The 27,494-nt window shown below is 41.5% G+C and overlaps 1 protein-coding gene across 3 annotated transcripts in view; it reads right to left on the bottom strand.

Annotated features, from left to right (window-relative positions):
* Positions 1-27,494, bottom strand: part of NUP210 (nucleoporin 210) — a 117,722-nt gene that overhangs the window by 23,829 nt on the left and 66,399 nt on the right. For 2 of the 3 annotated variants that reach the window (XM_073352190.1, XM_073352191.1), the window contains exons 19-29: positions 26,747-26,851; positions 26,507-26,608; positions 16,555-16,683; positions 15,649-15,776; positions 14,513-14,648; positions 13,157-13,219; positions 12,239-12,418; positions 9,599-9,679; positions 7,413-7,544; positions 7,028-7,186; positions 2,151-2,242 (exon numbers count right to left, since the gene is read on the bottom strand). In XM_073352190.1, coding sequence (XP_073208291.1) covers positions 2,151-2,242; positions 7,028-7,186; positions 7,413-7,544; positions 9,599-9,679; positions 12,239-12,418; positions 13,157-13,219; positions 14,513-14,648; positions 15,649-15,776; positions 16,555-16,683; positions 26,507-26,608; positions 26,747-26,851 — 1,307 coding nt within the window. The remainder of the gene's footprint in view (positions 1-2,150; positions 2,243-7,027; positions 7,187-7,412; positions 7,545-9,598; positions 9,680-12,238; positions 12,419-13,156; positions 13,220-14,512; positions 14,649-15,648; positions 15,777-16,554; positions 16,684-26,506; positions 26,609-26,746; positions 26,852-27,494) is intronic. The other variant, XM_073352193.1, reaches the window with a different exon arrangement.

Genomic DNA, 27,494 nt, shown 5'->3' with positions numbered 1-27,494 from the left:
TCACAAAGAGCTGTGTGGTAACATGTAACTGCGGTCAATTATGCTGTTCATAGCCTTTGGCGAGAAAGCCAAGCACAGACACTGGCCTGGTTAGGCAGTTTCGCTTGCTGGGAATATCCCTGTGTAAAGAAGGAACAGTGGAGTCTGGAAAACTCCCAGTCAGGAGGGAGAGAGATTTGGGTCTCTACCCAAAAGAGATGAAGGCCGAGAAGGCAGAAGCCTAGAGAAGATTCCTTTGGGGGACCACGAGGGGAGAATATATGTGCAGTTGCCCTGAACTGTGACAGGAATATCCCAGGATGCAGAATACCGGATAGTGGAAATGGTCCGACCATTGCGGGAGGTGTGCAATGAAAAGGAGTATGCAAAATATTCTTCATTGGTTGGGCCTTCATCTGCTCAGAGCAACCACAAAAAGCCTTAAGAGGAGAGGACAGGGAGCCATAAGGATTATTTTAATTTATTGACCATACCAAGTGTGCTAGGCCATTTAGAGAACAAGACACACGGTTCTTGTCCCTGATAACTTATAGGCTAAATGGCAGATTCTGATACTCTTACTCACTTTACATCATGAGGAGTCTCATCATCTCCACCAGTGCTATGTGTTGAGTAAGGTACTATTCAGTATGAGCAAGGATATGAGGTTTAGAAAGAATACACTAGATGTTAGAAATAACACCACAGCTGATAATATGAGAGTAATGGAGGGAAGTTGGGGGAAGGAGAACAAGGATTACAATTAAACTCATGGGACTGTTCATGTATGAATGTATCTTGTTAACTCTGCTGGGGGTTTTTTGGGGTGGGGTGGGGGGAGGAGATCCTTTATTGCATGGTGTTTACAGCACCAGGACTGGGTTTTGATTAATTAATGTATTCACTGTTAAGACACATGAATGAATTCAGCGCATCATGCCTCAGGCAGCCAAAGGATGATGCAGCCCTGTCAAACTTTAAAGCTTTCCTCCCCTGGAGAAAGCAGTGGTGCAAACACCATCTGTCCTGACCCCCTGGGTAAATCCCCTGTGGAAAGTAGCTGCCCCTTTCTAGCACTGGGCTTGAAATTTTCAGACGCTAAGACAAACTATATCAAGCTTGAAAAAAGTTTAAAGAACATTTCTTTGAAAAGTGACAATATAAAAAATGGCACCTCCTTACTCAGCAGATCTGTTTCCTGACTTTGGTAGAAAAAACATTTCTGCTTTTTTCAATCCCTATAGCTGAATAACTGTATCACCAGTGTTAGCAATTGGGAATGAAAGCAGGTTTCTTTTCGGACTCACAAGCCATCATGAGAGATGTTAACTAAGTTCCAAATGAAGGGCAAAATCCTGTCCTGCTGTCCCCAACCTCCCAATTACACCTCTGTAATCCTATTGAAGACAGAGTTACAGACGTGTAACCAAGACCAGCGTTACTAGTGATAATACATGAGCCAGACTTACAGATCAAGTCTGGCTGGGCCAAAAAAATAGTCTTTCTTAGTTGTAAACTGTACAAACTAGAGCTGGAAATCATTAAGAAATAATACATCTGGAATGACATGCCATTTTTTTACACTGCTACTTCTCAAAATACAATCATTTTGCGTAACCGTGACATGTAAAAAATCTCAAGAGACAAAAATCAGTATTTATTATTTTTAAGAAACAAAATGCAGATTTTACCATGGTGATGTGAAAGTTTAGTAAACAAAAATGTAGTATGTTACCAACTATCAGTGGATTTAAGTTGTGGTCTTTAGGTAAAACACTTTCTGCTCTCACGATCTAGTCCCAGCCGCTCAGTCAGAAAAACCATCAAGAAGCTGGTTTTCAGAAGTGCTGAGTACCCACAACGCAAGTTAAAGTCAGCTACAGATTCCCAGCACCTCTTAAAACCAAGACCTAAAAGTTCTTATACCTATACGACTGTGTAGGTATTGCTTTCTAACCAAGGAAAGACCAGTACAAGATTTGATAGAAAACGAATGTAGAGATAAAGGGCTACTAATCATCAGATAAATCCTTCAATATTAAAAAAAAAAATAAATCATCTCCCTGTACATCCTTAAACGAAACAGCCCCAAAAAAGTTATTTTAAACATCTAGACTTATACTTTATAGCTTCAATAAATTGCTGACACACTGTAAAAAATTACCACTTACCTGTTTGTTTGAAGTTTAATAAATGAGTTAGGTGACATTAAGATCTGCTCTGCATCCACTTGTGGAGTAACTAGAAGTAGTTTATCAAATACCTGGAAAATAAAAACTAGCCTTGTTTATTTCTACAAGCAGCTAGCTACTGAGGAACATTTACTTCTATTTTTTTCTTCCTCTTCCAAAACAAAATTAAGAAAAGGAACACAAAATAGGGACATAAGAACAAGACCTTCGTAGTGATAAAACCTTAACTATATTTTAATATACAGGATTAACAAATTGTGCACTAGTTTAGGAACGATGTGAATAAATGTGAGACAGTCCAGATGAGAGCAACAAAAGTGATAAAAGGTTTAGAAAATGTGACTTATGAAGAAATGTTTAAAAAAAACCTGGGCATGTTTGGTCTCGAGAAAAGAAGACCTGGGGGACCTGATAATAGTCCTCATGCATGTTACGGTCTGTTACAAAGAGGACTGTGGTCAACTGTTCTCCATTTCACCGAACATAGGACAAGAAATAACTGGCTTATTCTGCAGTAATGGCGATTTAGATTAGATATTAGGAAAAACTTTCTAATTATAAGGATAGTTGATTTCTGGAATAGACTTCCAAGGAAGGTTGTGAAATTCCTATCACTGGAGGTTTTTAAGAACAGTTTGAACAAACACCTGTCAGGGATGGTCTAGCTTTACTTCATCCTTCCTTGCATGGGAGGCTGAACTAAATGATCTCTCAAGGTACCTTCCAGTCCTACATTTCTACGACTTCTATGATTCTATGTACGGCATACTGAAAAGATGTACAGTTGAAGAAAAAAAAAATATTAGCAAGGCAAACAGAACGAACTGCAATGAAAATAAAAATCACCTATTTAATACATAAGCTCCCTGTTTCTCTCTGAAGTGGGAGATTTGTATTTATGTAGATGATGAGAAAAAGTATGGCTTCTCAATTTATTGTGGACAGATTAGATCTCTGGACAGAGCATTGTCTGCCTGTATTTTCCCCAGCTTTGTGTTTTAGATTGAATTCATTAGAAGGAATTTGCAATAAGGTGTTAAAAATCTTTTGAAAAATTAAAATTTAAAGCAGCTTTTAAATATTTCTATTATATGAAGTAGTGGAAAAATCAGAGAAATATGAGATTAAAGATCACATATGGAGGTTCTCGCTTATGCTACATAGTATATTTTGTGCCCGTTATTCCTGTAAAAAAAATGCACTTCTATAAGCATATATGTTGTATTTCCCAATTGTTTCTCAGTACAAGGAAATGATGTCATGCTAGAGAGTCTGTAGATGTGGAGCAATTCAATCATAAGTTTATTGTATACACATATATGCACACATGTACATGTATATTATACATAAGGCTATGTTTTAGTCAGGAGTATTTTTAGTAAAAGTCATGGACAGGTCACAGGCCATTAGCAAAAGTTCATGGGCCTGTGACCCGTCCATGACTTTTACTAAAAACACCCACTGTGACTAAAACTTGGGCAGGGGGGTCGGAGTGCTCGGGGGACAGAAGCGGTTTAGAGGTGACCCAGTATCCCCACAGTTACTGGGGGAGGGGGCTTGGTGGGGCTTCCTACCGGTTCTGTCCCTGCAGCTCTTAGGCATTGGAGACAGGGGCTCCTCCACTCGCTGCTCCTGCCACAAGCACTGGCTGCCACAGCTGCTGTTGGCCAAGAACCAGAGCCAATGGGAGCTGCGGGGTCAGGGCCTGCGGGCATGAGCAGCGCAGAGACCCCACTGCCCCTCATGGGCTACAGGGGGCCCCCCACCTAGGTAAGTGCCCCCCCACGCCCTCCAAACTTCTGCCCTTAGTTCTGAGCGCCCCCTCCACCCCCACCCAAACTGCTGCTGCCCAAGGGGCTGCCAGGCTTGGGCAGCCCCTGGGTCAGCACCAGCCGCTGGAGAAGTCATGGAAAGTCACAGAATCCATGACCTCCGTAATGCACTTGCAGCCTTAATTATACACACATGTGCTCACCCACACTATTTTTGGATGGTGGAAAGAAGGGCTGGACGAAACTACTATTAATATCAGGGTGAGTTTTGCCCCATGAAACACCACAGGAGTGGGCCTCCAATTTCTCAACATGCACAAAGCAGTTCATACATGACAATTTCTTTGTAAATGGAGACGGTTTTTCAAAAGATGCAGCATTTTCAGACTGTAGACTATTATATTATACAGGGATTTACAAGCTCTTTCATAGTGTGGGCCACATTTTGATAATGAGATTGTGTCATGGATACCTTCCTCCTTGCATCCAAACTCACATGGGCCACTCCCCTCTCATTAGTGATTGCACATCATCTCTGGGGCAACTACAGTGACTGCTCCCTTAGAAATTATATGTCTCTGCTGCATTTGTAATGGTCTTTTCATGTGATTTAGTCGCAGGAACAAGGAGAAGGAGCCAGCACCAAGTCACCAGCCAGCTCTCTGGAGAACACCAACAAATTCTATAGGGTCCACGGATCACAGTGTGTGAAAACTGCTGGTATTATGCAAGGGACAGTGAGCCTCAAACCTTTATCATAGGACAAAAAGGTGAATGTATTTATAGAACAGAGCAGGACATGCATCCTAATCAGTAGTACTTGCAGCCACATGACCCTGAGCACCTCCGGAGAGTCCCCAGCTCTCATTAAAGGTGATGGAAGCTGAGGGTGCGCAGCATTTCTGAGGAAGTGGGAGGCATGTCACAGGGTTGGGTCTTCCTGCTTGATTAAAGTGAGCAGCATTTAGCCCTTACACAGGCAAGGGGAAAAAAAAGAATCACAAAAGAGGGAAGTTGCCAACACGCTCATTTTTGAATGATACTTTGTAGTGTTCATTATATCCAGGTGTGGCGTTAAAGAATAAAAATTTAAACCAGTGTACAGAATAGCCATTCATTTTAAAAAGGGGAACGATTTCCCCCCCCCCCCCATTCAAGTGGTTTGCAACTTAAAGACCTTGAAATGCACCATTTGAATTTCAGGGTGCTGCTAACAATGAGTATCAAGAATCCAGCTAAGAAACTACAATTGACTCATGAAGCTTCCAACTTCTTATCAACACCATCACTTATATAGTAAGTCTGACACTGCACTAGAGTCAAGACCTCAAATGACCTTTTAAAAAAAAAAAAGGGCCAGTATTAAAATATTAATAGCTTTCTACATCCACCTTTGACATTTTTAATTTGATTATGTTGACATATTAACCACGAAACCCATAGGCAAACAATGCTAACCCACCATTCCACAATATATGCCAAGATTTAAGAATGAGAAGCATAGTAACTGGCAGATAAAGAAGATTGTGTTAATTCTTGCACCACCTTGTGCTTTAATATGATGTAAAACATACTTCTGTAATAAGGGCAGAATCCTGCAATCACTTATGCGTGTGAATAACTTTAATCATGTGGCTTTAATGGGCCTACTTGAAAGGCAAAGTTGCTCACATGCATGTTTGCAAAAACAGGGTTGAAATGTTTCCCTGCTATAAACTGAAAAGAAAAAAAAATATTCACAAACTGTTGCTGTTCATAACTTATCTGTAACAACATACTGTGCACATTTGACGTATTGTCACTTAGGAGCAAAGGTGAAAATGCAAAGCCTGCAATTTTAGAGAAACTTTTAAAATATGGTTTTTAATAATAGGCAACAGCGGTGTTTACATTTTAGAATTTGGGAAGATTTAGTCTCTCTTGTCAAAAGCCAGGCACAGCTGGCTTTTCAACATAACAGCTTGTGAGGAGGGGGGTAAATGCTGGTGTCTCATTTCTTGAAGAATACTCATTTCTCTTCACAGTGAACCTAGACATTTGACTAAAATGGTATACTTTTCTAACATTTCTTCACTGGATTCTCCCAACATTTATTCTCGACTCACAGCAACAGCGACCTTACTCACTGTTTCAAAAGACAACACTGAAATTTCCATCACATTGTTTATAATATATGTTGCTCAGATCATTCCCACCTGTGGTAAAATCCAGGGGGTGGAGATGCTCTCCCCACATTGGCCCCCTGAGAGCTGGATTTTGTCCCCTAAATACCACATCTGTGGACCCCAGGGTGGTGAAGGTGAAATTCTTTCTCTGAGTGGATCTAGTAGGCATGATATGGATCTAGGTTACTATCCAGAAAACCCTTCTAAATCCATGTTACTAAGATCAGACCACACTGGTAAAATGGCACTGAAGACCTGAAGAAATCATTATATGGCCTGCAGTGATAGTGCACCACCATGACACAAAATTAATCTATATCGTACTGGGGCCCCTGACATGTAGTTTGAAAGAGCCACTTGCCATAGCATGTTAAAGGCTACTTTTTCTTAATACCACAGCCAATCAAAAGGCACTTCCAGTACTGTCCCATCTAAAAAGAAAATTCAGCAAAATTACATTCAGACACCATCAGGGAAGGAATGCTCAACACTTAACACCAAATTAATAGATGGGTATCTCCTCTCTTAGTAGTGGGAGATGCCACCTATGCACCAATATCTAGTGGCAGCTTAGACTGGAACTGCATCTTTACAACAAGAAAAGGAGTACTTGTGGCACCTTAGAGACTAACCAATTTATTAGAGCATAAGCTTTCGTGAGCTACAGCTCACTTCATCAGATGCATCTGATGAAGTGAGCTGTAGCTCACGAAAGCTTATGCTCTAATAAATTGGTTAGTCTCTAAGGTGCCACAAGTACTCCTTTTCTTTTTGCGAATACAGACTAACACGGCTGTTACTCTGAAACCCATCTTTACAACTGCATTCCTTGCTCTAAAGTATTTAATTCAGACCTGTAATATTGATTAATACTGTAGTTTCTTGTTTAAAATGAGACAAGCTAACCAGAACATTTTACCTGAATTTGGATTTCATCTGACAGCTCTCCTTCCAGGCTGCGAAACTGTTCAGCAGTAGGATCAAGGGCTTTCACAACGACCTTCAGCCCTGTTCTTCCCTTTGCTCTGCCATAAACATCCATAGCAAAATTATATTTTGCTGGAAGCTGAAGAAAAGCCTGAAATAGGAAATACTCATTAACTGTGTTCAAGGAAATACTTGGAGTTGACAAGAAAGAAATTCCATCTTTGCCCCTGATGTGGGTACCCTCCTCTTGAGCAAATGGAGGCAGTGGATCTCCTCAATTCCCATCCTGGGGAAGTTTAAGCATTACAAAAAAAGGGGCATGCTCTCTCTCTCACACCCCCCCCCCCATCCATTTCGGGGCCCACAGTAGAATTTACTTCATTGTGTCTTGTCTTGATGTCCAGGATATCCCTCTTGGTGACAGACCAGTGAAACATTAATCCTGGCAATGCATTGCCAAACGAGAAAGGGGTCTGATTACTGGTGATGCCCATCACATAAACTGGCATCTGAAAGCAGATAAAAACGGAGCTTTGCTTGAAAAAGGTGCAACTTTGGGACAGAAATTAGTTACACAAGTAAGGAAGGAACACAGTAACTCAACACAAAATTCCCAAGCCAACTGAAGAGGTTTCCACAAAAAGAAAAGGAGTACTTGTGGCACCTTAGAGACTAACAAATTTATCTGAGCGTGAGCTACAGCTCAAATAAATTTGTTAGTCCCTAAGGTGCCACAAGTACTCCTTTTCTTTTTGCGGATACAGACTAACACAGCTGCTACTCTGAAACCTGAAAAGAAATAACACTTTTTAAAAATATTGGGTTACCAAGTGCACCTTTAAAGTGATATCATGTACAGGACTCTCACAATGACAATATCTTTTTGCATTAAAGAGCTTTAAACCATTCCCTTTGGTAAGAGGGTCTACCACAACCAAGTGCTGATTCATTTCATCAGAAGCCTCAGCAGCTGGTCATATGGAGGAGGCACTCATCCTATGTGGTCCCCTTAACAACAGAAACGTCTTACACATTCTTACATTCGCTACTGTTTTCACTAGGCATTCTCTCCTCTTTGCTGATTGGCTGTTTGCTTCAACCCGCTCCTTCCCCTATGCCCATGGTTTGCGACAACATGATATACATATAATAAATATCCAGAAGGTGAAAATACCAAGCAAGGAGAATTATTATTTAGCCTGGTACAAGTACGTAACTAGGCTTTATGGGATGAAATTAAGAAACGATTTAGATTAAATATTGGAAACAGCTTCCTAACAGTGACATGACTAAGACTGAAATAGTCTCTCAAAGCAATTGGTCGAGGTCCCATATTTTGAAATACTAGAGCCAGTCTGGACTTAGTGGACATACTACATATTTTCCTGAAAGGAGGATAAACCGGACAACCCATCTCCAAATGAAAAGATTTCCTGGTGGTCATGCCAACATGGCAGATTGCTCGTATTTGGTTCTACATTGAGTTCTGGCTCTAGCAAGTCCAAAGCAAGAACAGAAAAAGCATTCCTTTTCTTCCTGTTTGCACCCTTTTTGCATGATCCTCTCTTGAAAGAAGTCAGAGTCTCCTTGTGGTTGGAGAAACTCTGTCTTAAAGGAGCAGCTATCATTAAAGATGAAGAAGCATGAGTGTAAGACAGGGGTGGACAAACTTTTTGGCCCGAGGGCCACATCTGTGTATGGAAATTGTATGGAGGGCCATAAATGCTCACAAAATTGGGGGCTGGGGTGCGGGAGGGCATGAGGGCTCCAGCTGGGGGTGTGGGCTCTGCGGTGGGGCTGGGGATGAGGGGTTGGGGGTGCAGGACTGTGCTCCAGGCTGGAACTGAGGGGTTTGGAGGGTGGGAGGGGGATCAGGGCTGGGGCAGGGGGTTGGGGCGTGGGAGGTGGTCAGGGGGGCAGATTCCGGGCAGCACTTACCTCAAGCAGCTCCCAGAAACGGTGGCATGTCCCCCCTCTGGCTCCTATGTGGAGGTTCGGCTAGGCAGCTCTGCACACTGCCCTGTCTGCAGGCGCCACCCCAGCAACTCCCATTAGCTGCAGTTACCAGCCAATGGGAGCTGCGGGGGCAGTGCTTGGGATGGGGGCAGCGTGCAGAGCCCCCTATGCATAGGATCCAGAGGCCGGGCATGCCACTGCTTCCGGGAGCCACGCAGAGTGGGGCAAGACCTCAACCCCACCTCCTGGCGGGAGCTTGAGGGCCAGATGTGGCCCCATGCCCACCCCTGGTGTAAGAGCATATGCTTTATTGTGGCACAAATAAATAGTGTCTAATTAGGTTAAATAGGAAGATGCCCAGAATAACACAGAGAAGTGAATGAGGGTTTGCATCACCATTTAATTAATTTAAAAAATCATGAGTTAATGTTTTATTCCACCAGATCAAGCTTAGAACTTTGGTTGGTTGATGTGAAAATGCTTTTCAACTAAACTAATAACCTTTTCTTTGTAATCCTCATTAGCACATTTCCTTTGAAAATTAAATATCAAAATAAACAAACAAAAAGAGTGGGAGAGAAAGAACTCTAAGTGTAATTCAGCTAACCTGAGTACTCGTTTTCATTCGTGTAATGGGTGCACGGATTCTAATAGCCACAAGCCGTACTACTTCAACTTCTACTTTGTCCTAAAAAGAAAAAAAAGCTCTGTAAGAGGCAGACCATTTCATTTAATGACCTCTGACCATTTCATTTAATGACCTCTGTGAACTAGATTTTTAGTATTAGCTAGATGACAAGTTCCCAACCTATACATATCAAAGCAGGGACTTCAGGCTTGCCCTTGATTACCGTAGGCTACCCTGAGGTTCACACAGCAGAGCCTTCTGTCTGCACAAAGCTCAGTGCAGGATCAGGGCCTCTGTAATGAACCACGGCACTGGATCCACCCCAGTTGCCTCAAAATTGCAAGGCTGGGGTTGGACCAGCCTAAGGTACAAACAAATGGGAGGCAGTGGGCACAGCCAGGATCTTTGTCCGGGGAACTGATCTTGTTACCTGAACGACTGGAACCGCTGACTTCAAGCAGAGATAACAAGCTTTAAAACACCTGGTTTTATGATGCAGCTGGTGACAAAAGGATTACGCTTCTCCCCATAACAAGTGTGTTTCACTGGCATGTGTGTCTTCAAAACCTCTCGCACCAAGTGTTAAAGTTTAAAAGAATACACTGTTTTTTAAAAAGATAGCGTGACAGAAATGTCTTTCCAATAAGAAATAAAAATGATTCATTTGGTAGATTTTTTTGTTTGTGTGATCCTGATTAAAATGGAAGTGTGCAAACAAACCAACTGCTTCCCCTCCCCCCCCCCCCCCACACACACTGTAATGAACTGCTATGACTTGGTTCTTTTATTCTCCCCGTAAAAAACAACGAACAAATTTGCAGAAAAAAATTGAAGGAAAAAAAATCCTTGCAGTTTAACTGAAATCCTCTGACACAACAGATGAAATCACAGACTTGATATAAATCAATACACTATAAATCCAATGTCAAATCAAAGTCAACTCAGTACAGAATGCTTATCCATAAAAGGACACATCAAAATCCAGCTGAGTAAAGTCCTAACAACATGAGAGGATTTACGTTCTCAGACTGAAAAAACCACTATGGCAGAAGGGGAAAAACAAAGTCACACATACATATTAGTTGGTGATTAATTTAAAAGGCACCCTGATGAGAATGGAGTGGTGTTTTAAATGGACGTGGTCTGGAGATTGCTGCGTAATTCTGGCTTAGATAAAATATGGAATGTGTTTACTTACCTACTGTACTGAAGTCTAATTTGTAGAGGATGTGTCTATCGCAGAAGACCAATATACACATTGGCATAATTCAGTATGATTGTCAATTTGACAGCAAGATAGATTGTAAACTACCAGGGGAAGAAGCCATGTCTTCCAACATGTCTGTATGGTGCTATGCTCTTCAACAGCACTACTTAAAAAATAGTCTTTGCTCAAGACTACAGAGTTGATGACTAGCAGGACCAAGAAGGAGAAGATGGGGTCTCCAGGAGGAAGACAAGTGAGTGATCCCAGATGGGGAGAGTAACAGTGCAAGACAGAAAAGGAGCCAGCCAATCACAAAATGGAAACATAGGAAGAAGAGAACTAAGGGGAGAAGGGTGGAATGGAGAACGAGAATAGGAAAGAGTAAGAATGAGCGGTAGATAGATGTGAAACTTGGTGATTTCTCTTCTTTGCATCTCCTGTCATTCCCAGAGTTTTGTCGCTGAAGTATAGTTGTGGGGACAGGACCAGACCTGGTGGTCAGAAGGTAGGAGATTTGGTTTCCTAGTTCAATCTGCTCCCTTGCAGAAGCCACAGGCAGACATTGCTGTCCCTGAGTTACAGACATACCAAATCCTTTAACAAAATTCTGATCTGTCTCCATTGCTTGTCTCACCTGGGAATCTCCCTGTGCCCCCCATTAAGGCCAAAGAACTTTGCTGTGCACTAGTTGCCCGAACCCTAGCTCAGACAAACACAAAGACAAAGAGCTATGAGACTCATGTGCCACACCCTAGAGAACATTGCACTTTTTCTGCTTTAGAAGCAGGCCTCTACCTGTCTGCCTGCATCCACCTCCAGGCTTAGCCATTGCCCTCACTACTGGCACCAACAGGAGCAGTTCCTGGGTTTCATTGCCTGTACCTGGCAGCATGGCACAGACTACAGCAGAGGACTAACTCTGGTCTTGCTTCACTCCCCCACAAACTTAGCAGCTGACTGAGATACTTCAGAAGGTGACCTGTTATCTAAGGAAGCCATGAACCTCAAGGGGAAAATAAAAACCCCTTCCAGGCAACCACAGGGTAACTTCTAGGTATCAGCAGTCTCGACCTTTGTTACTGTGGCAGGACTGGTCTGGACGGATTCTTTCGGCAGTTTTACCAGTCAAGCCTACAGATGTCAAATGTCATGAGATCGCCCTGGGTTTTGTGCAGAACTCAACTTTCAGGTGGTGAGATGCACAATTTAAGGATATATTGAACATATTGCTCACGTTCCAAAGTGAATGCACTAAATCACAATCTGGGGAGTAAGAAATCGCTACTTTTATCCCAATGGAACCAGTGAAGTTATTGTAACAAGATTTTATTTTTGATTTTGGACACAGTCCATGCACTAAACCAAGATTAACATTAACTGGTTCTGTGACACATGAGATGATAAAGTGTTACCTGCGACACCACCACAATTTGCCCAGTCTCTGCATCAACAGCTTGAACCACTCCAGTTACTGTCCCATTTCCAACTGCCTCTCCTCTTACAAGGCCAGTGCTGTTCACTGATGCAATCCTCTCATCACTGATGGAGAAAATTATGTTGGACTGAGGTTGAGGGCCTCCTTCTGAAGTAATCTGTAGTTACACAGAGACCAATGCTCATCAATAGTTTGCATCCATCACAACTCTGCTCTAGTTAATATTTTCACAGGGCCAGGGTGCACAATAGAGGGGGAGGCTACTCGTAGCTTCCTTTTTTTGCACAGACTGCACAAGGACAAATGGATGGGCATCTCTACTCCCCCAGCAGCACCCAGACCCCCATCTAGCTCACACACCAGCACATGGAGGAGGACCAGTGCATGGGGAGCTGGAAATGGGGACAAGAAGCTAAACACATAAAGGGTTGTTGCAACACGCATGCTGCATCCCCATGCCAGGGATTTTAAGGAGCAATTCTGCCTCCCTGTATTCCTCGCAGGTGGAGTGACTCTGCTCTGTGCCTTGCTTTGTGTACTTAGCCCACAGCTGTCAGTTTTATATTGGTGACAGGTTTACTGAACATCACCACTCATCCTGGGAGGGCTGGCTTTTCATTCGAGTGAGAAATACTGAAACATTGTCCTGACTATATGCTAGAACAGAAAGGTGGTCAAGTGTGAAGACATTCAACTGGCCTCTGTGCTGGAGAGGAGTTCTGGTATGAATGTAGCTATGTTACCAAGCTAAATATCAACATCCACCAAAAAGAAAAACAACAACAAAAAATTAAGATAGTATCATGGAAGCAAAGCAGTTAGCACTTCTCTAATAATGTATTAGAACAACTTCTCAAACAGGAATTACAGTGGACCAAATCTAAAAATACCTCACCTGAATCACTGCTCCTATGATCAGAGTAACTTTTCTCGGCAGTAGCCTAAATGGAGGAAAGACCTAGAAATGAAAGCACAAACATTTGTGTTCTCACCACTATCTGATTTAGATGAATTATGCTTCTGAACAGCATATACAGGTGTGTGTGGCAACTTGCTTAGCCTGAGCAAGCTAAGCCTCTAGAAAGTGCTGTTAACCCCAGGCCCTTAGCAATGTTTGCAGAGAAGTACTACTACACTTCTCAAATGCTGTTGGAGAGTAGTTTTTGGACACATTTTGAAAATAAAAATATTTTTTTCAGGTATTTTACAGGGAAAAAAATGCAGATTGTGCCTGATATAAATGAAAGCGGGTTCGGGGGGAGGGGTTGCTCCCTTTTATGGACACCCAGCCAGTTAGCTATAAATCCCTCTTGGTAGTTGTTCTCTACTTGCTTTACCTGTAAAGGGTTAAAAAGTCTCCCTGCATACGTAAAAGAAAGGGAGTGGGCATCTGACCAAAAGGGCCAATTGGAAGGCTAGAACTTTTTAAAACTGGGGAAAAAATAAACTTCTCCTTTGTGTCTCTGTTGTTCTCCCGGACAGCAGAGACAGGGCTGGAACTAAGCTGTAAAAAGCTTCGGGCCAGGTATGAAAAATATCACCAGATCATACCTAGAAACTACTCATTTGAAACCCCAGATATGTAAGTAGATCAAGAAATGCCTAGGAAGATGCGATTAGGTTTTTCTCTTTTATTTCTTTATGGCTTGTGGACTCCTCTGTGCTAATCCCAGGTGCTTTTGTTTTGCTTGTAACCTTTAAGCTGGACCTCAAGAGAGGTGCTTGATGCTTAATCCTTGTAATTGTTTTGTTTTTTTAAATCAAGCAAAAAGCCGAAGTTCCAAATGTATTTTCTTTCTGTTTTTAATAAAATTTACCTCTTTTTTAAGAACAGGATTGGATTTTTGTGTCCTAAGAGGTTTGTGCATATGTGGTTTAATTAGCTGGTGGCAACAGCTGATTTCCTTTGTTTTCTTTCTCAGCTCTTTCCCGAGGGGGAAGGTCAAAGGGCCTGAGGGTTGGAGGAATTCCCAAGTGCACCTTCCTCGGTTCTCAAAGGGGTTTTTTGCACTTGGAGGTGGCAGCATCTACCCATCCAAGGTCAGAGAAAAGCTGTAACCTTGGGAGTTTAATACAAGCCTAGAGTAGCCAGTATTAATTTTTAGAATACTTGCGGGCCCCCACCTTCTGCACTCAGAGTGCCAGAGTGGGGAATCAGCCTTGACAGTGCCAAATTACTGTTTTCATACCACTCAGACCCCACCATAACAAGCATTTCAGATAACATACAATTAGAAATGAAGTTATTTACTTCAATCTGTTGGAGAGCAGAACTGATTTCTTGTCCATTTTTATCAGTGACTGTTGCTGTAAGGCTGGTTTGACCTATGACCATGCCGTGAACTAGAAAAGCAGCAGTATGGTCATCAAGAACTTCATCGAGAGGACTGCAGCAAAAGAAAATACATTAAATTAGAGAGGTCATTGAATGAATTACATTAATAAAAGGGTGACTTAGGGTACAAGGGGTTCATCTATCATCTCAAGGAGTTTTAGGTGACGAAGTCCAAAGCAGAATAATAAATAGGGATGTCAGTTCAGTATGGAGCAGCAGGAATATTGACTTCTTAACTGCCTGAAGCTGGAGTACCTTTACATCCAGGATGAAGCACCGATAGCACAGCACACGTATGGGATACATCACTGAAACCTGAACCCTAACTGGTTAGAGTACAGAAGGCTTCTGTTTCCACTGATAGCAGTTCTTAAACCAAGTTAGAAAATATAAAGGGCTTCTAAATGGGGCGAGGGATAGCTCAGTGGTTTGAGCATTGGCCTGCTAAACCCAGGATTGTGAGTTCAATCCTTGAGGGGGCCACTTAGGGATCTGGGGTAAAAACTGGGGATTGGTCCTGCTTCAAGCAGGGGGTTGGACTAGATGACCTCCTGAGGTCCCTTCCAACCCTAACCTTCTATGATTCTATGATACAACTCTGTCATTTCTAGAGATTCAGTAACAAACCCAATACAATGAGTTGGATACTCTCCTACTGATCTCCAGGCAGGTATTTATTCACTTCACATCATTTCCACTTTCTCTGCTCATGCGATGTTCAGAATTTAATGAAGTGCTACAGTGCATGACTAAGGCCCTGAATCTGAAAAGTGAATGGGAATTAAATAAATGCTGAATTTGAACCTTAAGCATAGCCAGGCCCCACAGAGAGACACTTCTTTCGAGACAAATTTTAAAAAAACTACATGTACTTCTCTGCCTGATTGATTGGGAGTAATGACATGAAGGCTGCATGGAGGCCTTTTTAAAAACATTACCCTTCAAATTCATTCAAAATAATAAGAAAATACTTCTACAATATTACTTTTGCTTCTTCTCCCTATTAGGGAATTGCTTTTAAATTCATGAAAATACACCATGAATCAACTTACACCAGTGACACAATCTGCGATGCTGCCCTCAGTTTTAAATCCATGACGGTGAAATATTTAGCCAGAAAAGGTTTTCTCGAGTCATCCAATACTCTAACATAAGCTTTAACGGTTTTCCCAATCTCCACCTGCAATATATATTCACAATCACTGACATTTTCCCTGAAAAGGTATTTTTAATCATCATTCTTATTTATTGGCATAAATGTCTTTTTATTGTAATGTGTAAAACTTTTAATGCTCTAATAAAAACTTAAGACTGGACCGTGAGGTTCTAGTGTTAAGCAGCCCTCACTGCCAGGCATCATTAGTGTCAAGTGAAATGAATGAATTCAGGTTTTTCAACTGGCATGGGCATAATTCAAACATCCAGAAATATCAAAACTTTTAATTTTGTATAAGATTTACGGAAAATTGCAAGTAAAATGTTTTTTATCTGACATATGGAAAATGACCGTGACAAAATATATTAGTACAAGAATCACTCTCCCAAACTCTCAGAAAAACAAGACAACATGAATTAGTGTTTTTTCAGAAGTATTCATGTATTTTTATTCATAATCCTTTTTATTATGGCAATGCCTAGAAGCACCAACTGATCATGGATCAACTGAGCTACAGACTAGGCAGATACATAGTAAGAATTGGCTTCTGCCCTGATGTGCTTACAATCTAAATAGGCAGGCTTGGGAGGGGAAACAATGGTACAGAGGAGTGAAGTGACCTGTTCAAGGTCACACAGCTGGTCAGTGGCAGAGAGGGAAACAGAAGCCCAGTCACAGCCCAATGCCATAACCAAGACACCATGTTACCTCTCGTGTACCTCAGCCTTACATTAATAACCAGCACAAAAGCCGATGACATTCTGAGACAGTCAACAATACTGGCTGCTGAAAAAATACAGACCTTGTCAACAACTCGGACATACAGTTCTTGTATATCAGATACATAGATTTCAGCTTTAGCTGGAGCAGGGAAAGTCAGACACAAGTCATGAATCATTAGCGTTAAAGTTCCTGGAAATAAAGGATATACCTAAAATGCCAAAAGAAAAAACTATTAGTTGATGCAATTTTTTTTTAAACTTTAATTTGTGTCTTCTTGAGGACTAAACTTATTTTCCTTATTGTACAGATCAAGTTGGACCCTGAATTCTGGACATAAACAAGTTTCTTTATCTCAAAGGATCAGGCAGACAGATATTTTACCCACTGAAGCAAAAGTAAAGCTGTAAAATTTATGTAAGCAATCTCATACCACTGAGGTAGTCTAAATGGCTTCTGGGTAACGATTTCTGTAATGGACCCTGATGTGGGGATAGCCTGGGGTCCTATATTCTCATGCTATCAGGAAGACAAAAAAAAGCCCCCAAACCACAAATCATCTGGAGCAATAAAATACTTTTCTTGGGGTAGAGAGGGAAGGAGACTAACTTTCAAACCAGTAGCACGGCACCTACAGTATTCAGAATGTTACCTTACATCATCAGAGGAGCTACGTTGTAACTGAGGTGGGAAAAGCTGTCATTTTGCCCATTGTGACTGCACTCGATTAACTTTGCTTCACATTATGGAAAAGAATTCCATGTTTAAATAAAGACAATTATTACCAAGTAGCTTTTAAAATTGAATTTAATTTACAAAAGTACTTCATTTGGCATCATTAGACTACTCCATGTGGTCCTGCCTTTTTGATATCCAGTACAGCCACTCTGACATTTCAGACTGGAGAATGCCACCTTCCTAAGAAGACTGGAGTGCATTCTGCTAGCCGTGCAACCAGAAACGAAAGAAAATCCACAAGAAATAGAATTTTTCACAGAAGTAGAGCAGGCAGGTTGAACTAAGTCTATATTTTTAACGGGTAAAATGTTTGATGTATTTAAAAAAAGCCAGTATTTTTGATCATACAGGTAGTTAAAACAAAAGATTACTCACCTCATGCAGTAACTGTGGTTCAAGATGTGCCCCCCTATGGGTGCTCCACTCAGGTGCGCATGCGCCTCTGGAGGCCTTGAGCTGAGATTTTCTGTTAGCAGTGTTCATTTGACCTGCGCATTTGCTCTATACAATCTCAAGTTGCACTTCCAGGGTATATTGGGCTGCCGGGTAAACTGCTCTGTCTGAACATCCAACCAGAACAGTCCAAAGCAGAGGGGAAGGAGAGCAGGTAGTGGTTTTTTTAAATACATCAAACATTTTACCCTTTAAAAATATAGACTTAGTTCAACCTGTTTCTGGAAGTGATGAATAGGTCCAGCGATAGAAGTCCCAATCTCTGCAATATCCCATGCAGGATCTGGGCATCCAGCTCCCATTTGTAGTCTTGGGAGAAGTGCCTGCTGAGCATATCGGCTGTGACATTCTGGAATCCAGGAAGGTAAATGGCTAAGATCTGAATCTGATGGGCTACACACAAGTTCCATAACTTTTTAACTTTGGCACAGAGGAAGGGGGACCTTGCTCCTTCCAGTCTGTTGATACAGAACATGCAAGCCATATTGACCATCATCATTCTATTGCTCCTAAAGAAAAGAAGGAGTGTAATTCTTGACTCAGTATATTCTAATGAAAGGGGCCCCTGAAGAGGGTCAGGGAACGGGGGAGGGATGGATGGATGGATGGATGGATGGATGGATATATAGTGATGGTAAAGCCCAATGTTGTAACCTCCATGACTCACTTGTCAGTTGTAATACACTGCCAGGCCCCTTGGAAATGGAAAAGGCAGCCTCTCTAAAATAGGGGTTCTCAAACTGGGGGTCATGACCCCTTAGGGGGTCATGAGGTTATTACGTGGGGGGTTGTGAACTGTCAGCCTCCACCCCAAACCCCACTTCATCTCCAAATTTTATAATCATGTTAAATATATACCTTTTTTGAGTGTTTAATTTATAAGGGGGGGGAGGGTCGCACTCAGAGGCTTGTTGTGTGAAGGTGGTCACCAGTACAAAAGTTTGAGAATCACAGCTCTAAAAGTTTGGAGGTGACCAAATGGTTGCAGCTTACAAACTAGAGATGAGGGAGGAGTTGAGCCTTTGACCAATCTGTCAAAATTGGTTTCGATTACGATTGGGTGCTAGCTTAAGGAGGGTAGAAAGCTCTTTTATTCTGGATTATCTGTCTTCTTCTAGCAGGTTGGGTGTGTGATGGGTTCGGTCACTGAGACCCCCTTGGGACTGTCACCTGATGTGCTGAAACTACGTCTGAGCCCGTTTTCCCTGTCAGCGTTTTCCCTGTCAGGGAGTCCAGAACCCTGCCTTGTTGAGCCAGATGCGCTAGTCTGCTGCAACACAGACCCAGGTCTAAACCACACCCCCAAAGCTACAGACTTTAACTGAAAACCACCCAGCTGGTTACCTATCTCCAGCACCCAAATGCCCAGCTCCCAATGGGATCCAACCCCAAATAAATCAGTTTTACTCTGTATAAAGCCTATACAGGTTAAACTCATAAATTGTCCGCCCTCTTTAACACTGATAGAGAGATATGCACAGCTGTTTGCTCCCCCAGGTATTAATCACTTACTCTGGGTTCAATAATAAACAAAAGTGATTGTATTAAGAATAAAAAGTAGGATTTAAGTGGTTCCAAGTAATAACAGATGGAACAAAGTAAGTCACCAAGTAAAACAAAGCAAAAACACACAAATCTAAGCCTAATACGTTAAGAAACTGAATACCAGTAAATCTCACCCTCAGAGATGTTCCAATAAGCTTCTTTCACAGACTAGACTCCTCCTTAGTCTGGGCCCAATCCTTTCCCCTGGTACATTTCTTGTTAGTTCCAGCTCAGGTAGTAACTAGGGGATTTCTCATGACTGCTTCCCCCTTTGTTCTTTTCCATCCCCTTTTATATCTTTGGCACAAGGGGAAATCCTTTGTCTCTCTCTGGGTTCCCACCCTTCCTTCTAAATGGAAAAGCACCAGATTTAAAATGGATTCCAGTATCATGTGACATGTTCTGTGAGACTTCATTACTCACTGGCTGGCATCCACATATACAGGAAGGCTTACAAGTAAACAGAGCCATTTACAACCAATTGTTCCAGTTAATGGGAGCCATCAAGAGTCTAAGCCACCAATAATGGCCCACACTTTGCATAATTACAATAGGACCTCAGAGTAATACTTCATATTTCTAGTTTTAGATATAAGAATGATACATTCATACAAATAGGATGAACACACTCAGTAGATTATAAGCTTTGTAATGATACCTTACAAGAGGCCTTATGAATAAAGCATATTCCAGTTACATTATATTCACACTCATAAGCATATTTCCATAAACATATGTAGTGCAATGTCACAGGGTGGTTTTGTGAAAACCAGAAAAGTAAACTGGGTGTGATCTGTGGGGAGTTTGAGACCTGCTAAATCTCCTCTTGCTTATAGGGGTGTACATTCCCAGAGATATCAACATGGCCCTGCAGTCCTTCAGTGTGTGCAGGGACTCATTCATAGTTCCTGAGAAGAGCTTCTGACCATCAAACAGGAGACCCTGGGCCCTATTCTGAACCTCTCTCTCTCACAAAACCCAGAAACTGGAGCCACAATGCCTTGAGCATGACAACTGCTGTGGAGATGGATCTAGTGGCAGCATCTGCGGCATCCAAGCATGTCTGGAGAGAGGCTCTGGCTAAAGGACCATGTTTAATGATGGTCTGGAAGTTCTCTATGCTCCTGTGGCAGATGTTCAATAAAGGATGCAAACTTGTTTTCATTTGTATAGTCCTTGTTGGCCATGATTGCCTGATGGATTGTGATCCGAAACTGGAGGGTTGTGGATGAGCAGACCTTCCATCCAAAAAGGTCTACTCTTTTCTGGTCCTTGTCATAAAAGGAGTAGACCTGGCATAGTGCTGTCTACAATGCTTGTTTACAGCATCCACCACCAGGGAATTAGGTGGGGGATGAGAGAATAAAAATTCTGAATCCCAGAGGGGGAACATAATAGTTCTTATCTGCCTGTTTTCAAGTTGGTGGTATGATGGCAGGAGTTTGCCACACAGTCTTTGATGGATCCAGGAGCACTTCATTAAAGGGTAGCACAACCCAGCTGGATGTTGCTGACCGCAAAATGGAGTCAGGAGCTCATGATGTGAGTCTTTAACCTCCAGAAGTATCTGAAGGGAGTCTGCCATCCTGTTCACAGGGTCCTGGTATTTACTAAAATTGTCAGCCCTTGATGGTGGTGGAGGCATGACTGCCTTGTCCAGAGACAAAGATGAAATAGGGGTTTGAGGTGTAGCCTCTGTTTGCCCAAGCCTCCTGTTCCTCAAAGGTCTCCTTATGTTGGGTGTTTGGTTGAGGAGACTGTATGACTCTAGTTTCCTGGACCAGTGGAGCTGGAGGTAGGAGTGCTCCTTCATCAGCTGTTTGTTCTCCTGAATCTTCTGAACTCCAGATTTTAGAGCCTGGAAAACAGTACACTTTTGGGAGATCTGACTCTCCAAGCAACAGGTACACTTAGAGTGGCCACTGCTGATCGGGATAGCCTCCCAAAAAGAGCTGCAGTGTTTAAAAACTGGTAAGCCAGGCATGCCCAGGCAGGCCAAATAAGCTCCCCAGAGGAGATGGGGAAGAAATAAAATGGAGAGAGGAAAAACGGAAACCTCTCACAACTACCTAACTAATTCTATCCTAACAACAATTAACACTAACTAGAAACACTAAACTAACTAACAACTATAAAACAGGCTGAGGCGTGCACAAGGTGGACACACTAAAGCTCTGTCTCAGGCCAACCCAATATACCCTCAGAATGTGGCATAAGGCTGTAGAGAGCACCTGTGCAGGCCGAATGGACATTGCTAATGGAAAATCTCCAATCAAGGGCTCGAGAGGCATTTGGGCACCTGATGTGGAGCACCCACAGGGACACTACTCAAAGAAGAACAGATCTTGTTTCATATATTTCACAAGGCTTCCTCACTGCCTCACTCCTAAAGGCTACCATTCCAAGATGAAACTCATATGACATCAGGCATAGTATTCCGATAGCCACATGGGAGATCTGACTGAAGAGATTTTAAGAACGAAGACCAACTGCATAAACTTCAAAAATAAATTCAGCTTCTTAGAATAACAAACTTATTTTCCCCTCTAGCTGACAGTCTCCCTGTGAATGTATTGTGAACTCCCTCTTTCTACAACTATACAGAGATGTGTTTTTATCAATACACACCACCAGCAATGAAGAACAGTCATCTCTGACATCACTAATATTGAATTAATTCTATTAGTTTTGTTGAATTTGTTGCCATTTACAAAGAATTCTGCGTATTGTCATGGCATTAATATTCCTCCCCTCCCTCAATAAAGAATATGATGCATATATATTATTGTTCATTGCAGGTAACTCCTAATTCAAATATATCATCGATGGATGAAATCAAGCATAGCTGCAAAGTAATACTTAATGCATCTTCTGGGTGACTATATCAAATCCCTGTAGGACGTGGGCCTAATACTTAAACAGATCTTTTCCATCTTTAGCCACAGTACTGCTATCCTTTTGAAGTTAGAAAATATTACAGCTTTCTCCCTTAGCATTATTAGAAGAATCTGAAGATTTTACAAATGTCTTTGCTAACCTGAAACAAATATTGTAATGTCACTGCTGTAATCAACTTATCTTTTATATATATTATTTCTGAACAATTTTGTGTTTTCATAACACTTTAACGATAGGAGAGTTTATTATAGATTTTTTTTTATCACCTTAGAATCCATTGCTGTTACTGCTTCCTGAAGTCTAGTATAAAGATATAAACCTTTATCCTGCCAATAAGATTAACTGCTTGTTTGTCTGTTTGACCATTCCTATATGAGTGCTGCTTATTCAAGTAGGGATGTTAGATGCAATAACATTTTGGTTATGGTAATAACTCAGCTAGTTTCAGTTGTTCTCATTCAAATCTCTTGAGAATGGACAGTTTCTCTGAGCTACAAGGGCATTCAGAGTATTAGCATGCAAATGAGCACAAGTGGAGTTTATATTATGTGGCCTGTGTTCTTAACCAGGGTAAAGCAACTTTAGTTTTGCAAGGTCTCTGTGTATTTATGAGTACATTTCTCCAAAATTACTCATTTGGGCTTAAACGTACTTGAGAGGAAATTTCTATTGTTTGCAAAGTTTACAAGCCTCATTCAGGCTTGAATTTGTAATCTATATACCAGCTCCCCACCCGTTCCCCAAAGCAACAAAACCATATGATGTATCACAATTTATCTATTTGCTCCGCCTATGGTTGCAATTTAAATTTGCGCAACCCTAATATTGATTTGTAGCCTCTAGTCTCACTCATATTGAGGCATGTGCTGACTTCCCTCATGATTCTCCTTAACCTTATGTAATGATTCCAAGATCCACTGACTTTCAACTGTCCCTCCAGAAGGAAGTTACTTACCCTACGGCAGGGGTTCTCAAACTGCGGTTTGGGACCACTCAGGGGGTTGCAAGGTTATTAAATGGGGCGGTCGCAAGCTGTCAGCCTCTACCCCAAACCCCACTTTGCCTCCAGCATTTATAATGGAGTTAAATATATTAAAAAGTGTTTTTAATTTATGGGGGGGGGGGTCACACTCAGACGTTTGCTATGTGAAAGGGGTCACCAGTACAAAAGTTTGAAAACCACTGCACAGTAACTGGAGTTCTTTGAGATGTTGTAGTCAATGTTGATCCCACTCTAGGTAAGCACCTGTTTCACACATGTAGAACTGGATTCTTTTGAATAGCACTTTCCATCAGGGCCACCCTGTGCCTCTTCATGTTTCTGTTCGAGGTTATGAAGGGAGGGCGGAATGACCCTACCTCAGTTCCCTCTCAATTGGCAGCCCACATTGCTGAGAAGTGGGGATAGAAAGAGAGTGGTGGGAGTCATGCTTTGATGACAACATCTCAAAGAACCACCGTTACTGCAGGGTGTGCGTCAGTGCAGCTCCTGCTGTAGGTGACTGGCAAGAAGTATCCCTTCTGGATAGTGGAATGAGGAATACCAGCCGCATCAGTCAAATGATGATCGGAGCTCTGCCCTCCTGAGCTTGGCACCAGAGCCAGCCACCACATCAAGGTTCAGTCACACTGCCAAGGGCAGCAAGAGGAAACTGAGGGAGGGTTGCAGCTGCCCCGCTCTTTATGCCCTTATATGGGAACATGAAGAGTCACAGAGCACAAGTATGGCTCCAGTGGCACCTCTTCCAAAACAAAATCCAATCCCACGTGCACGCACACCTCCAGTGGATCCACACTGACACATACTCAAAGAAGAACCTTGGGGACATGCTAAGTGTTGAGGACTTGAAAACAAAGGAAGCAATTTAAAGATCTCTTTGCTGAGAAAGGGAATAAAGAAAATTGACTGTAGAACTGCTGGGAGCATTGTCATCATCCCTGTGTAAGAGATTAAGGAAGAAAAGACAGTTAATTCTTCCTTGAAAAGTGCCAAACATGCCATCTTCTGCAAAAATCCAGTCCAACTCGCCAGAGCAACAGCCAGGAATTGTGACGAGTTATCATCACCCAATTAATATATATATTTATTTAATACAAATATTTAGGAGAATAGGAAGGGATCTGACCAATTGGCATTTCTAGTTCTGAATGTGTTCTTTCCGAAGGCACATTAGCACTGATTTATGGATGTATACAATGAAAAATCATAACAGGAAGCTGGACTGACAGAGCGTGGAAAAAGATACAGATTGCTAGAGTTATGGCAATGTGTGTTGAAATAAGGGTAGGATGTCTGCCATGTCGCTAGTTTTATTATTACAATAAAAGCAAGTTGTTGAAATGCATTTATAAGTGCATTTCTCTACTATTATCCAAGTCTACCTTCTGCGCCTTTTAATATAAACATTTGTATCTCTAGTATGGTGCATTTTTTATTGTTATAATTTATTGTACTCCATCTTCAGATTAAAACATTGAATGGATAATTCTTGACATAATAAAGTAAATGGAGAGCGGCACATTTTCCCTCAAAGTGTACCAACTGTATTCTGTACTGATTGCCTGCAGACCCCTGTAAGTACCCTGAAAGAAGATGTTGCCATTCAGGAGATAGTCTCCAATCCTGCAAACCGGTATACACATAAGAACATAAGAATGGCCCTACTGAGTCAGACCAAAGGTCCATCTAGCCCAGTATCCTGTCTTCCAACAGTGGCCAGTGCCAGGTGCCCCAGAGGAAATAAGCAGAACAGGTAATCATCAAGGGATCCATCCCCCATCTCTCATTCCCAGCTTCTGGCAAACCTAGGCTAGGGACACCATTCCTACCCATCCTGGCTAATAGCCATTGATGGACCTGTTCGCCACGAACTTATCGAGTTCATTTTTGAACCCTATTATGGTCTTGGCCTTCACAACATCCTCTGGCAAGGAGTTCCACAAGCTGACTGTGGGTTGTGTGAAGAAATACTTCCTTTTATTTGTTTTAAACCTGCTGCCTAGTAATTTCATTTGGTGACCCCTAGTTTTGTGTTATGAAAAGTAGTAAACAACACTTCCTTATCTACTTTCTCTACACCAGTCATGATTTTATAGACCTCAATCATATCTCCCCTTAGCCATCTCTTTTCCAAGCTGAAAAGTCCAAGTCTTATCAATCTTTCCTCATATGTAAGCCATTCCATCTCTCATTTTTGTTGCCCTTTTCTGAACCTTTTCCAATTCTAATATATCTTTTTTGAGATGGGGCGACCACATCTGCACACAGTATTCAAGATGTGGGTGTACCATGGATTTATATAGAGGCAACATGATATTTTCTATCCTATTATCTATCCCTTTCTTAATTATTCCCAGCATTCTGTTCGCTTTTTTGACTGCCGCAGCGCACACTTAACTTTACTACCATGACTAAGCCCATTTAAATCAATGGTGCTACTCATGGTACTAAAATGAAGCACATGCTTGAGTGTTCACTGAATCAGGACCTAATAATACTGATTATAACAACACCTGAATAATTTCTAGATCATGGGCAAAAATCATGACACAGACTGCTTTACCATGGAAAGGACAAGGACAAAACACTCATGAAGTTCAACTCTGGACCTCTCCATGAAGGTCTCATTTATCTGGGAAGCATTTAGGCTCGGATTTACAAAACCACTCAAACTGCCATCAACTTCCGTGAGAGCAGAGTTAGGCCAGTACCGACCATATCTGAAAATCTCATCTTTAGACCTCAATGAACAGCACTACAGAAAGTCTCATAACAGCTCTATAAAAGGAAGAACAGATTTTAAACAGCAACTATAAATATTTAAATCTGACAAATTTACTTTGTTTTTTGTTTTAAAGGACAAAAATGCTTGTACCAGATAAGTCATTTATGTTGTAGGAAGAGACCTACTATGATAACGAAAACAAATTAGCACAAATAAAATACCTGGAAAATATTCCACAACCAGAAACTATTACAAGAGAACACTTCACCTACAAAGAGCATTTACTGTCAAATGTTAGTGTCAAGTTTTTCCTTATGTCCTTGCCACGCAAAACTAAAACTCCCCCGCTGTTTCCTAACCGAAAGGATGGACAATATATGGTCACCATTAACAGATCTTGACCGTAAAGAGTGCAAGAAGCTACTCACTAGATCTTGCTGTCAAATGTGGTATGATAATAGAAAATGGAAAGGCACCAACAGGAAAGAAAAATCAAAGGATTTTTACAATCTCTTAGTAAGTGCTTCCCTCCTCTTTATAATTTGTTAACAGTACAATTTATTATGAATTATAACAAGCTGTTATCTCTCACCATACCAAAAAGGCAACACTGAACAATGAGATTAGCATACTCAGATCATTAAAATAAATACACTGAAGTATTATTCCACTCACCAAAGCAATGCCTCGAGCTTCTTGATAAGCCACTTTTACAACATTTACAACACTGGTGTTGATGAAAAAATATCCAGAACCCTCTCTGATGAGCAGCTCTGCCTGCAAAGGGGAAAAGCATGTGGGATTACATCTTTTTAGTACATTGCCAAAACTGTAATACACTTACTCTCTGAGTGTTTGTGACACTCCACCTTCCCCCAGATATAAATCAAAATAATTAGTAAGAAAATTATTTACCTTGACATCAGGGTGATTGTAGATTGTAACATCACTAGGACTCACTTTCACATCTTCTACAAGTATCAGCTCAATAGTGGCAGACACAGGGATAAGAGGTTCATACTGAAAGGAATAATGCAGACTAGTGATCAATTGGGGTAGCATACAATTAAAAGCCAGAGGAGAGTTAGTTACTCCTCTATGTAGGGAAGGATGGATTACCCAGATACTTAAATGGACAATGGAAGTGGAGGTTAGGTAACAGAATGTCTCCAACAATCAAGGTACAGATGGAGTTGCTTATCTGTTATGTATGCAGAGGTACACAATGCATGCTGCAGTTTTCTGCATTAGGCCCAAAAGGGCAAGACAAAGAGCCTAGGCCTGTGCATTAAGGGCTTGGAAGGATTAATTTACGATGATTGACATAAATGTGTAGGGCTTATTAGATCACCAAAGACATTTTGGAGGCCTGATGTTCCAAGTTTAGATAGAATTCTGATGATAGCATTCAGTCTCTCTTGTCCTTCCACATTTCCTTTTCAGAATTACACAAGTTATTCACAAAAATCAACAAATAAAATAAAATCAACCCACAATTACTTGCAAGTACATAACCGCTATATAAAATTGTACTACAGAACCTGGTCTAATCATTTGATCCCAATGACATTAGGTTAAGCAGGAAAAATGCAGAGCAGCCTTTTCAGGGAAGTTAAGTATTTTATCCCCACTCAACCCAATTAGTTAAATTATTTTGCTCAAT

This window comes from Lepidochelys kempii, chromosome 7 (assembly GCF_965140265.1).
Source record: "Lepidochelys kempii isolate rLepKem1 chromosome 7, rLepKem1.hap2, whole genome shotgun sequence".
In the NCBI taxonomy this organism is placed as follows: domain Eukaryota; kingdom Metazoa; phylum Chordata; order Testudines; family Cheloniidae; genus Lepidochelys; species Lepidochelys kempii.
Note: the sequence above shows the minus strand (reverse complement) of the source record. Positions and strands in the feature narration are given on the sequence as shown.